The sequence below is a fragment of the Myxocyprinus asiaticus genome, chromosome 36 (assembly GCF_019703515.2).
Source record: "Myxocyprinus asiaticus isolate MX2 ecotype Aquarium Trade chromosome 36, UBuf_Myxa_2, whole genome shotgun sequence".
NCBI lineage: Eukaryota > Metazoa > Chordata > Actinopteri > Cypriniformes > Catostomidae > Myxocyprinus > Myxocyprinus asiaticus.
The window spans coordinates 33,034,211-33,047,454 of record NC_059379.1 but is presented as its reverse complement, the minus strand read 5'-3'; the positions used below and the strand labels follow the sequence as shown (position 1 = coordinate 33,047,454).

Genomic DNA, 13,244 nt, shown 5'->3' with positions numbered 1-13,244 from the left:
TTTTTGTGGGTCGCAAGAACTTGACTATTGAATTTACAGTGTACATGATGCTTAAATACAAAAATGAGGACAAATAAAGATCTGCATTAAAGTTGCAATGTACAGTAACTGTTAAGCCATGGTGGAAAATTAGGCAGAATCCTAGGAACTGACATGCTCAGTCGCTATTTATTTTCATTGCAGGTTTTTTTTACTCATACAATGAAAGCCAGTGGGGACTGAGACTGTAAATTGTTACTATTTGTTTTTTTCTATTTTTATTATTTTTAACTATATATTCTCCTCCCTGCCCAGTAGGTGGCAATATGCATGAATAATGTGTATTGCTAAAAAATAAAGAAGAAGAATGTTGAAGTGAAAGTGAAAGTAGAGATTTACAGTAGGAAAAAAAAAGGACTTAAATACTGATCTGTTTCTCACCCACACCTATCATATTGCTTCTGAAGATATAGATTTAACCACTGGAGTCATATGGATTTTATTTATTTATTTATTTTTATTTTTATGCTGCCTTTAAATGCTTTCACTGCATTGAATGGACAAACAGAGCTGAGATATTATTTTAAAACTCTTAGTTTGTATTCTACAGAGAAAAGAAAGTCATACACATCAGGTAATGCATGAGGGTGAGTAAATGATGAGAGAATTTTCATTTTTAGGTGAACTATTCCTTTTAAGCTTTAAAGTGAGTCACTTCCAGCTGCCCTTGTATTGAATACACAGACCGGAATATTTAATTTAAAAAAATATATAATAATAATAATAATAATAATAATAAAGATCCGTTTTTTTGTTTTTGTTTTTTTTTTGTTTTTTTGCACAAGAAAGACAAATGGGTTTGGAACGCCATGAGGGTCAGTAAATTATGGCAGAATTGTTTTTTGTTTGGGGGTGTACTATTCCTTGAACTATTCCTTACAGATCCCCTACTGTTTTTAACTAACTTTCATGGGGTGATTTAAAGCATTTAAAACCTCCAAAAATGGGCTCCATTCACTTCCATTGTAAGTGCTTCACTGTCAGGGGTGTCATGCACCTAACTGTTTTTTGTTTTTTTGAGGGGGCACCAAGGTCAGCCAACGCAACTCCAATCCAGTCCAAACTGCCTGCTTTTACTTCAAAAATTTCAAATGTACAACAAACAAGGCACCAAAACATGATAAACATCTCAACAAAGCTGATGAGACAACAACATAATAGTAAAAGAGAGGAAAAAAATAAGAGAAAAATTGTGAAAAAAATAAATAAAATACATTCTTTTTGTAAACCAAAGTTAGGTCATTTCAAGGCTTTCTAATAAATTCAATCATTTGGCATTCTTCTTCTTCATACATCTCAATGAATTTTAAAAAAATGTACTTTAAATTATGTGCTGTTAAATGTAAATTATGACATTTATAATATAGCATGCTCCTAGTTTTTGTTCCCCATAATGATCCCAAACAGTAGTCTGTACACTATACTGTATAGGGAACAGGAAGCAATCGATCAGACTGTTCTTAAGGGAACTGACAAAATAAAAGCTAAATCCCGGCTGTTTAAAGTCATGTCTAACTGCTCAATGACACACAGCAGCTGCAAAAAGATAAAATATTTTTTATCTTGCCGTAAGCAGTCATGTAACAAAGCGGCTGATGTCCCGTGAGCGCGATCTGTGAAGCAGCACTGGACGTCGTGTAGTCTAGCGTAACATATGTGACTTGATTGGACTTGGACTGACAGAATTTAGACATGTGAATAAGATTTCTGCCACAGGCATGTTTTTTTTTTTTTTTTTTTTTTTTACATGCAGTAATCATTTAATTTAGTTATCAAAGGTACCAATACATTTTTGGAATTTCAAATAATCCATTCAAAATCCTCTAGGCTCAAAAATTTAAGGGGGCACGTGCACCCTTAGTCTGAATGGGCATGATGCCTCTGTTCACTGTAACCTTGATTTTTGCTTCTTTTTAAAGAAAAGGAGGGACAAGACGAAATTATTTTTGTGGTAATCAACATCATGCCACAAGTGCTGTCGACTGAGCTTAACTTGTATTGAACCCAGAATATTCCTTTAATTAATTATATTGCAGTGCAATGAATACCTATCCGGCCGTATCATAGCTGTTATGCTTTGTCGATATTTCCTTGTTCATGTACGACTCCCTTGTAAGTGGGATAACCTTGAAAATAATGATCCTAACACACTTGTTACAAGTGGTACATAAATATCACTAAATCTTGAAACTTATCAATATACAACACAAAATCCATACTAGGGCACATTATTCAGTATCTAGTGCATGCCTTCCTCTTAACTGATTTCCATGAGCACTACCACAAAATGAATGTGAATGCTATTTATCATGCATAGCAGAAAAGACCAATTAAGGATGATTGATGAGCCTCTGTCATTAACGCAAACCATTTACAAGAACTGGAAAACAGGCGCACATCAAAGTGTCTGTGCCAACATGGACGTGAGAGATGTGATGCTAATATGGAAAGCCTGAGCCCGTATCCACGGTGTGAGAGCAGGCAACCGTTAGCCCTGGAGCCTTTTATCAGGCCGGGAAAGATAACACACTATCCATTTTCAAGTGCTTTTCAAGGAGCTTGTTGATTATATAAGGAGTTCTACATTAGAACACACAGGATCAGAGAAGAGGGTGGGCACTATTTGTCAAAGTGATCGTTTTTTGTGGGTCGCAAGAACTTGACTATTGAATTTACAGTGTACATGATGCTTAAATACAAAAATGAGGAAAAATAAAGATCTGCATTAAAGTTGCAATGTACAGTAACTGTTAAGCCATGGTGGAAAATTAGGCAGAATCCTAGGAACTGACATGCTCAGTCGCTATTTATTTTCATTGCAGGTTTTTTTACTCATACAATGAAAGCCAATGGGGACTGAGACTGTAAGTTGTTACTATTTCTTTCTATTTTTACTATTTTAACTATATATTCTCCTCCCTGCCCAGTAGGTGGCAATATGCACGAATAATGTGAATTGCCAAAAAACAAATGAAGAAGAATGTTGAAGTGAAAGTGGAAGTACAGATCTACAGTAAAAAAGGACTTAAATATTGATCTGTTTCTCACTCACGCCTATCATATTGCTTCTGAAGATATAGATTTAACCACTGAAGTCATATGGATTTTTTTTTAAATCTTTAAATGCTTTTTGGACCTTCAAAGTTCTGGCCACCATTCACTTGCATTGAATGGACAAACTGACCGGAATATTTAATAATAATAAAAATATTATAATTTAGTAATAATAATAATAATAATAAATAATAATTATAATAATAATAATAATTATTATTATTATTATTATAAAGATCACTTTTTTTTGTTTGTTTTTGCACAAGAAAGTCAAATGGGTTTGGAACGCCATGAGGGTGGGTAAATTATGGCAGAATTGAACTATTCTTTACAGATCCCCTCCTGTTTTAACTAACTTTCATGGAGTGATGATATTTTACTGACATCTAGTGGCTACTAATAGGGACTTATTTACTTGGGAGCTACTTTGAAAGATGTAGTTGGGTGACAATTGTCAACACTGCTTATTACAGTCCAAAAGCAAAACTTGTCTTTTACTACCTACTAATTTCAAAAGTAAAATGAAATTGTATCATAGATCAAAATCATGTTCTGTGAATTATAGCTACATGGGTAGAAAGTGGCCCCTGCAGAAGTTAATAATGTCATTCATTTACAGAAATCTGGCTTACTTATTCCCTCAAAAAGTTGAAAATTTAACTTGTTTCCAGGAAAATTTACAATATATGAATTCTAAATATAGCAGCGTATATATGTGACATTAAAGATTTAACAACCTGCATTAAATATTCAACAAGGTTAGAGTTGTAGAGAAAGGGCTATTGGACATTGAACGAGAGTGTGAAAGTGAGCTTTTATGTCTGAGACCCTTAGATTACAGCATGTGGACTTAAATGTCAAGGCATTATAATTGCCTTTATAGACCAATACATGGTGATGGTCTCAGTTACAAATGATGCATGTACAGTATATAGCCTGATGCATGACAGTAGATGCTTCACTAAAACAAAGAGTGAAGACCCTTTCTGAATGTGTATGTGAGTGGTGATAGCCTGTATCCCATTCTATTCAATACATTAATAGACATTTTTTAAACCACCTGCAAACTAGATTTATATGACCATATTCTAAGGAACAATAAAATACTTTTAAGAAACCATGAGCTACACACATATTACTTAATGATCTGTGAGTAATTTCAGGAAGAAAAAATACAATATACAAAATACAGTAAATACAAAGTCAATAAGCAAGTCAATAACATACAGTAAATGATCTAATTGTTTATGGATATCATGTTTAAGTCAATTTACTTAAAAAGAAATTAGTGATTTCACTAATGAAATACAATGGCGACACATAGTCTAGCCATCTGCATTACAATCAGAAGCGCAGAAAAATACTAATAAACAACAAAATCTCCAGTCGCAAAGACACCTGATACAAGGATACCAAATTCAGTGAGCATCTCATACTCTGTACCCATATACTCAGTTCATATGTTAATGTAATCTTGTGTTGAAGCAGTAAACGTATTTGGCTTGCTGTCCGTATACTGGAGACTCGACTCAAGTCCTGATTAACCCCCCCCCCCCCCCCCCGAACTTTACTAATAGTATAGGAGAATAGGTGGAGATGGGGTGGAGGTGGGATGTCAGGAGAGTTGTCACATGAAGCACGTAAGCAGCGGCTTATATACTCCTGCTCGTGGGCTGTGATTTGTCAGATTAAAATTAACATGCTCCTCCTGAACCTCTGTTAATTAACTCCATATAGAATCGATTAATAATAATCAGTCACTTTTTTCTTTTCTTCTCTTTTTTTTTTGTTTTTTTGTTAACTGTATAAAGGCATACTGTATATGGGCTTTCATCCACATAACATACATCTATCAATCATTTCTTACAGAACATGATTTTGTATAGTGTAGACCATACGATTAGACAAGAAAAGGAATTACAAAGCATAGTATAGCATATTACAGTATAGTGTAGTAGTGTAGTTGCATAGTGTAGTATAATCAGCAGTGAAAATACAATCTTGTACAGTCTAGTATATTATAGTATAGTCATATGATGTTATAATAAAGTCTATAGGATATAATAATATAGTATAGTACAGTACAGTTCAGTATTGTATATAGTATAGTATCTTGTAGTATAGTCACACAACAAGATTTTGTATATAGTAGTGTTGTATAGAGGCATGTAGTATATTATAGTAAGTATATATTACTGTATAGTGCAGTTTGTATACAATTTTTGATAGCATAGTAGTATATACTGTACTTATATAGTATAGTTTAGTGCAGTATAGTATTGTCACACAACATGGTAAAGTCATGTATACAATAGTGTAGTATAGAAAATAGCATATAGTATAGTATAGTATACTATATTATACTATACTATAGTGTAGTAGAGTATAAAATATTGTGTAGTATAGTATAGTAGTATAGTCACATAATGTGATAATGTCTAGTACTTGACATTTATAGTATAGTATTGTATAGTACAGTTAGTATAGTATAGTAGAGTAGAGTAGAGTAGAGTAGAGTAGAGTGTGGTATAGTATAGTATGCTCATGCAATGTGATAAAGTTCTGTAAACAATAGTGTAGCCTATAGTATGGTATAGTATAGTATAGTATAGTATAGTAGATTATAGTAGAGTATAGTGTGGTATAGTGTAGTATGCTCATGCAATGTGATAAAATCCTGTAAACAATAGTGTAGCCTATAGTATAGTATAGTTTATACAATACAACACTGTACTATAGTATAGTATAGTATAGTATAGTATAGTATAGTATAGTATAACATATTGTCAAGTATAGTAATATTCACATAATGTGCTAATGTCTGGTATACCATTAAAATATTTTTATTGTATAGTATTATAGTATAGTATAGTATAGTATAGTATAGTATAGTATAAGATATTTTACATACTGTAATATAGTCACATAATGTGCTAATGTCTGGTATACCATTACAATATTTTTTAAAGTATAGTATAGTATAGTATAGTATTCTCATGCAATGTGATGTCTTCTTTACAATAGTATTATAGAAGTAGTATAGTATAGAAGTATAGTCACATAATGTGACAGTCTCATGTATATGAGTACTGTACTTGTATAGTATAGTATTGCGTAGAATAGTATAGTCAAGTGGATTGAAGTCTTGTATACAGTAGTGCAGTATACTAGCTTATAGTATGGTACAGTAAATATATTATACTTTTCTATATTTCAGTATGGTATAAAATATTGTATAGTATAGTAGTATAGTCACATAATGTAATAATGTTGTGTATACAACTACTTATAAAGTATTGAATACAGTAGTGTAGTATAGTAGCTTATAGTATAGTAGAGTAGAGTAGAGAATAATATGTGTAGTATAGTATAAAATATTGTAGTATAGTAGTAGAGTCGCATATACAATGTGATAATATTTTGTATAAAATTACTATACTCGTATAGTCACGCAACGAAATCAAGTCTTGTATAGAGTAGTTTAATATAGTTACTTGACAATATAATACATGTATTGTCTAATACAGTAGCCTATAGTCTTTATAGTCACACAGCTGTGTAATTGAGGCTTGATCTCGGGCGGATAGCATACACAGCCTGGTGCGCCTCCGCTGCAAAGAATGCAAATCAGTAGATGTAAGTCTTAGTCTCTTACCTGTCAGACTTGGGATGTTTGCCCAGAGATTCGCTTTTCAAGTCCTGGAAAGACCTGGTGGCCTGCGGTTCAGCTGAGATGCCCTGCGCCCGCCGAGTTCTGGGTCCAATAGCGCTCGGCAGCACTGACTGACATTTGTGCAGCTTTCTCTTCAGTTCATTTACCTCCCGTTCTTTCGCGGAAAGCAGTATCTCCATTTCCTTTATCCTCTCCTCTTTTATGAGCAACATCTTGGCAAGATTTTCGTCCAATTCACTCATGTTTGAACTTTGCGCGTGTTCAGAAGAAGCACCGAACGCACCGAACTCCGCGCAACTCCTGGTGAACGGAGTGGTCCTTTTCCTCTGATTCCTGTCCTGTATTTCAACTGTATTTATCAATTTTTACTTTACCAGACGAAGGAAGACCAACTGCGCTCCGTGCTTGCTCTCTCTCTCTCTCTCTCTCTCTCTCTCTCTCTCTCTCTCTCTCTCTCTCTCTCTCTCTCTCTCTCTCTCTCTCTTTACATGTAGACTAAGAGGTTTATTTCATTGACTCTCACTTCTTCCCCAGAGAGAACGGGTCACTCTCCTCCAGTGTCAACAGACTGCGCTCCTCAAATATCATCAATTACCATATGATATGATTGGTGATGTATTTAACATGCAAGTCCACATAGCACTCAAACAGTTAGTTAGTTAGTTAGTTAGTTAGTTAGATAGATAGTTTTGAGGACCACATTCTGATTTCAGTTACAGCAATTTATTAAGGAATTACTATGGCAAGCCAAATTGACTTTTAATTATGAATGGAATATGAATTATGGATATCAACAATTACATTTTTACTAGTTAAAATGCTAATTCTTGATACCAGGAATGGAATTATTACTAGTAACAGTGCTCATGTTTTCTATCAGTAATTACATTAGCATTTGTAAAAAAATAAAATAAAAAATAAATAAAAAAAGAAGTTAAATCTTGATGTAAAAATGGCATCATTACTCACAGAAAAAAAAAAACATTCTTGATATCAAAAATGTAATTTCAACTAAACATAATTCTTGATATCTGTGATTGCATTTTCACTAGTAGAATTTCACAATGATCTGTCATTCTATTTGTCATAAGCTGTTTCGACATTTAATATGCACTGATAACCCTAATAAGTTGACTCTAGTCGATTGAATAAACTCATTCCCTCAGTTGAATTGAATAATGGTGTCTCCAAAACTTGTGTAACAAATTTCACTTAACTTGGTGTTCATATATAATGAACTTAACTATTTAAGTTAACTAGATGCAAATTTAGGTCATACAATAAAACAGCCAAAATTAAGAAGATTATAACAGATTCTAGGTCAATCATTAAATAAACTTATTTCTCAGCATAATCAGCTGTACTTCCATTGCACATGCATTAGTATGACTGAGCTTGTGTTGTGTTAACAGGGTCCAACTTGACCAAAGGGGACACAGATCACCCTAATGGTGACATTAAATGAAACAAATTTGCAACAATGAATAATTCTACAAAAGAGCTAAAACCTCTATGAATTCTTAATAACAACTATTTAAATGCCCCTACATGTTCCTTATGACCAAGGAAACATAATTAAATAATTCAAGTGCAAGGTATTGTGGGTATTCCCCATAGCCTCAATTTTGTACTCAATAGTTTAAGTCATTAACACTTAAATCTTAAGTCTATGGATTATTAAGAAAAATAAGTAAAAGGAACTTAGATATTTGAGTTATAATCCCAAAACTTGACATATCAAGTAATATTTAATTAAGACAACTTGATTTTTCCAGTAATGACAACGTTAGGGTTTACAGTGTGCAAGCTACGAATTATAGATTAATATTACATTTTCACCAGTTAAAATGCTAATTCTTGATAATAGGAATGGAATTACAACTAGTGAAAGTGCAATTTTTCTTTATATCAGTAATTAGGTTTGCACTAGTAAAAGCATTAATTGCAAACCTAATTACTAAAATAAAAAATTGAACACTTTCAACTTGTAGTGAAAGCGTACAGTAGTCCATTCCTGATATCTAGAGTTAGGATTTTAACTAGTGAAAATTGAATTTTTGATGCATATAATTTACATTCTGCACATGATTAAAAGTCAATTCGGCTTGCCATAGCAGCATATATTAGTTCTGGCTTCTTCAGATCTACCCATATAGTTATGTAACCTCCTAAGGGTCACCCCTAACACTAAATTCCTGGTACTCTTGGTAAAGGACAGGAAAATGCTGTTCTGATTTATGTCCTGTTCTTATTTTACTTTATCTGGTGGCCCGTAAAACAATCAATTTTTTGTCGTTGAACAAAGGATGTTATTTTCAGCTTCTGAACGGAAACATTTTGAATATCATATATTATGCATATTGTGGTTTTGGCTCAGTACCCAGAGGTCATCCATGAAAGGCTAAAGTTAATATTTACAAACAAACTAGTCTCGAATACAGAAAAAGTTTTAACCCTTTAGAAGGTAAATACTAAGGCTTTAATATATATCACCCACAACAAAGTACACTACATGGCCAAAAGTATGTGGGCACTTTTGTGTGCACAACAGTTTCAGTTCCAGCATGACAAAATCCCCCTGCACAAAGCGAGGTCCATAAAGAAATGATTTACTGAGTCTGGTGTGGAAGAACTTGGCTGGCCAGCACAAAGCCCAGACCTGAATTGGATCACCGACTGCGGGCCAGGCCCATCGCTCAACATCAGTGATCTCACATCTCACTGATGCTCTTGTGTCTGAATGGGAGCAAATCCCAGCAGCTGTGCTCCAACATGTCGTAAAAAGACTTTCAGGAATAGTGGAAAGCTGAAGGAGTAGTTTACTCAGAAACTGAAAATTCTGTCATCATTTACTTTTTCTTTTTGTTTTGTTTTTCTCTTTATTTGTCAGTTTATATGGTACATTTTCAGCAATGTTTTTGAAAATAAAATATAGACCTGTTTGTTCATTTAGTTATTTTTCTTTTGTCTGACTGATCAGGTCACCTTGACTTCTGTGCTCTCTGCTCTGCTTATGTCACATAAGGGAAAACCTGCTGTGATTCACAAAATTTGAGCATGGTTGGTTATCTCATCCCAATGAGGCAATGCCATCCGCAGCTCTCCAGAGAAGGGAGGATCAGATTTCAAACAGACATTCAATGGTCTGACAGTCAGTGGTCTTCCTGTAATGCATACAGATTCTCTCATCGAAATTATAGTGAAGACAGGATGTTGCAAAATCAATAATGTTTATGTCATGTGCCTCCACAGCAGGATTCATCTAAATAGAGTGGGTAGAGGAGGCAATGCCTGGGCTGATGTTGCTGAGAGACTGTGCAGGGAAAGGAGGGGGCTGGGACTCTTGAGTACAAATTTAGTGCTCTTTGTTCATAGAATGAATGAAGAGGCACACTTAAAGGATTAGTTCACTAAAAATGAAAATTCTGTCATTATATACTCATTTACACCCTAATGTTGTTTCAAATCTATATGACTTTCTCTCTTCCGTGGAACACAAAAGTTTACATCATAAAAGTGGTCCATACAACTCGATACAATGTTTTATGATACTTTCACAGTGATTTTTGTCATTTCTAAATTAACCCTTTCGCACATACTATCAAACTGGTGTGATTACACTAGGCTGGGCTAAGACACGTATGATCAAACTGGTGTGATTACACTAGGCTGGGCTCAGACGCATACGATCAAACTGGTGTGATTACACTAGGCTGGGCTAAGACACGTATGATCAAACTGGTGTGATTACACTAGGCTGGGCTCAGACGCATACGATCAAACTGGTGTGATTACACTAGGCTGGGCTCAGACACCTAAGATCAAACTGGTTTGATCTGCATTCATGCTGCTTACCAGCAAAATAGGTTGTCATAATGAACCAGCTGCTCAAATAGTCTTTTCAACATCACAATATCTTTATTTTTATATGTTACAAACTTTCATCATTAAATAAAAGTATATAGCCGTTACCGTCGGAGCGCACTGTTTAGATGCAGCGCTGCAGCCATGTTTTCTGACGTCAAAGAATATACAAACTAGTCAGTCCACTTGATCCTTCTTCCATTCCATCAAAACCACTTCTGGGGCTGGGAGAGTGAAAGGGCTATGTTCTTAAAACCTTCTATTATCCTCCTTTTGTATGCTTCTATGACGATACAAACTCAGAATCCCATCTTGCATTACAACGAAAATATGGCGGTGCGCATAGCTGGCAAGTGCATTCGCGATCGCATCTTATCTATCATAACACTGTGTAACACTTTTTTTTTTTTCTGGGTAGTAAGTGTTATTTCCTAATTGCTTATACCTCAAAAGTATAGAAAATGGTTATTTTACCCCACAGACTTTGCTTTTGTGACCAGGACAGTGATATTTTGAAATGTACCTATTTCCAATGAGAAAACGGGCGAATTTGTGTTTTTTCGTTCACATAAAGTCAGAAAAAAACAACATATGAATCCAAATTAACATGTATTTACATGTAATATTCAAAGCCGTGCTGGTCCATAATGGTAACAAGTACCCGTCTCTTCCCCTGGCTCACTCGTTGCACCTCAAAGAGTATTACAACAGCATCCAGACCTTGGACGCCTTGAAGTATGATGAGTGCGGCTGGGAGGTCATAGGAGACTTCAAAATGGTGGCAGTCCTGATGGGTCTCCAAGGCGGTTTTCCCAAGTTTCCCTGCTATCTTTGCCTTTGGGCAGGGACACCACGGCGCACTACCACAGGCAGGACTGGCCACAGCGGACCAAGTTCTCTGTGGGGAGGAACAACGTCAAGTGGGAGCCACTGGTGGACCCCCGGAAGGTGCTGATGCCACCACTGCACTCCTTATGAAACAATTTGTCAGAGCTCTAGATAAGGAGTCGGCAGCCTTCAAGTACCTTCAAGACGTCTTCCCTAAGCTGTCTGAGGCAAAGTTCAAAGCCGGTGTCTTCATCGGACCACAGATAAAGAAGGATTTTGGATTCATATGTTGTTGTTTTTTCTGACTTTATGTGAACGAAAAGACACAAATTCGCCCGTTTTCTCATTGGAAATAGGTACATTTCAAAATATCACTGTCCTGGTCACAAAAGCAAAGTTTGTGGGGAATAATAGACATTTTCTATACTTTTGAGGCATAAGCAATTAGGAAATAACACTTATAAACATCTAAAAACCACATTATATGTTTGATAATATATAAACTGACATTCAGTGCACACGCTGTGATATAATCTGTCCTCCAGTGCATCTGCTGCGAAATGTAATGTAAGATTTATTTTAATTACAGTGCGCATTAATGAACTCTGGGAGATCCGTCAGTACAGGTGAAACTCACGTGCGAAAAGTGTTAGTTCACACAAAAATGAAAATTTTCTCATCATTTACTCACCCTCATGCCATCCCAGATGTGTATTTCTTTCTTTCTTCTTCAGAACACAAACAAAGATTTTTAGAAGAATATCTCAGCTCCATAGGTCCATACAATGCTAGTGATTTTGTGCCAGAGTTTTGAAGCTCAAAACAGCAAATAAAGGCAGCATAAATTAATCCATACGACTCCAGTGGTCAAATCCATATAATCAAAAGCAATATGATATTAAAATCTTTTTTTTTTTTTTACTATAAATCTTCACTTTCACATTCACTTCCAGATGTGAAAGTGAAACTAAACAGGCACCACATGTGACTTTCAGATGTGAAAGTGAACGTGGAGATTTAGAGTAAAAAAGGACTTAAATATTGATCTGTTTCTCACCCACAACTATCATATCACTTATGAAGACATGGATTTAACCACTGGAGTCTTATGGATTACTTTTATGTTTCCTATATGTGATATTTGGAGCTACAAAGGTCTGATCACCATTCACTTGCATTGTATGGACCTACAGAGCTGAGATATTCTTCTGAAATCTTTGTCATCAAGCCATACACATCTGGAATGACATGAGGGTGAGTAAATGATGTGAGAATTTCCATTGTTTTTTTTTTTTGTTTTTTTGGTGAACTATCCCTTTAAAGCCCTAGTTCCCATTTAATTTCATTGAATGGAAAAGAACAGCCAGGATATTCACTTTTGGAAGATCCACGGAAGAAAGTCATACAGGTTTGGGACAACAGAATGATGAGTAAATAATGACAGAATTTTCATTTTGGGGTGAACTTTTCACCCTTAAAAGCATGGGTGTTTCACCAAACATTCCAAATAGGACCTCGGGTCTTAAGCGGCCCGGCATGTTCTGGGTATATCGATCACAAATGGATCTACAAAATGCACAGGTAGTGTCAAATTTTCTAAGGATTTTCAGAACAATTAGATGTATTCTATTATATTTTAATGTTTTATTTCTCATATATCAAAGAGATGATGCAACAAATGATTGAACGGGATTAATAACTTCCATGCTGAAATTTTATGAGGTGCAACTGGCTGTCAAGCACAGACTGAGCTACACCTAACACATAAGCTACACATATGTACTTT

The 13,244-nt window shown here is 35.0% G+C and overlaps 1 protein-coding gene across 1 annotated transcript in view; it reads right to left on the bottom strand.

Annotated features, from left to right (window-relative positions):
* Positions 1 to 7,008, bottom strand: part of prkg1b (protein kinase cGMP-dependent 1b) — a 282,644-nt gene extending 275,636 nt beyond the window's left edge. The window contains exon 1 of the mRNA XM_051673736.1: positions 6,749 to 7,008. Within this exon, the coding sequence (XP_051529696.1) occupies positions 6,749 to 7,008 (260 nt within the window). The remainder of the gene's footprint in view (positions 1 to 6,748) is intronic.
* Positions 7,009 to 13,244: the final 6,236 nt, after the last annotated feature.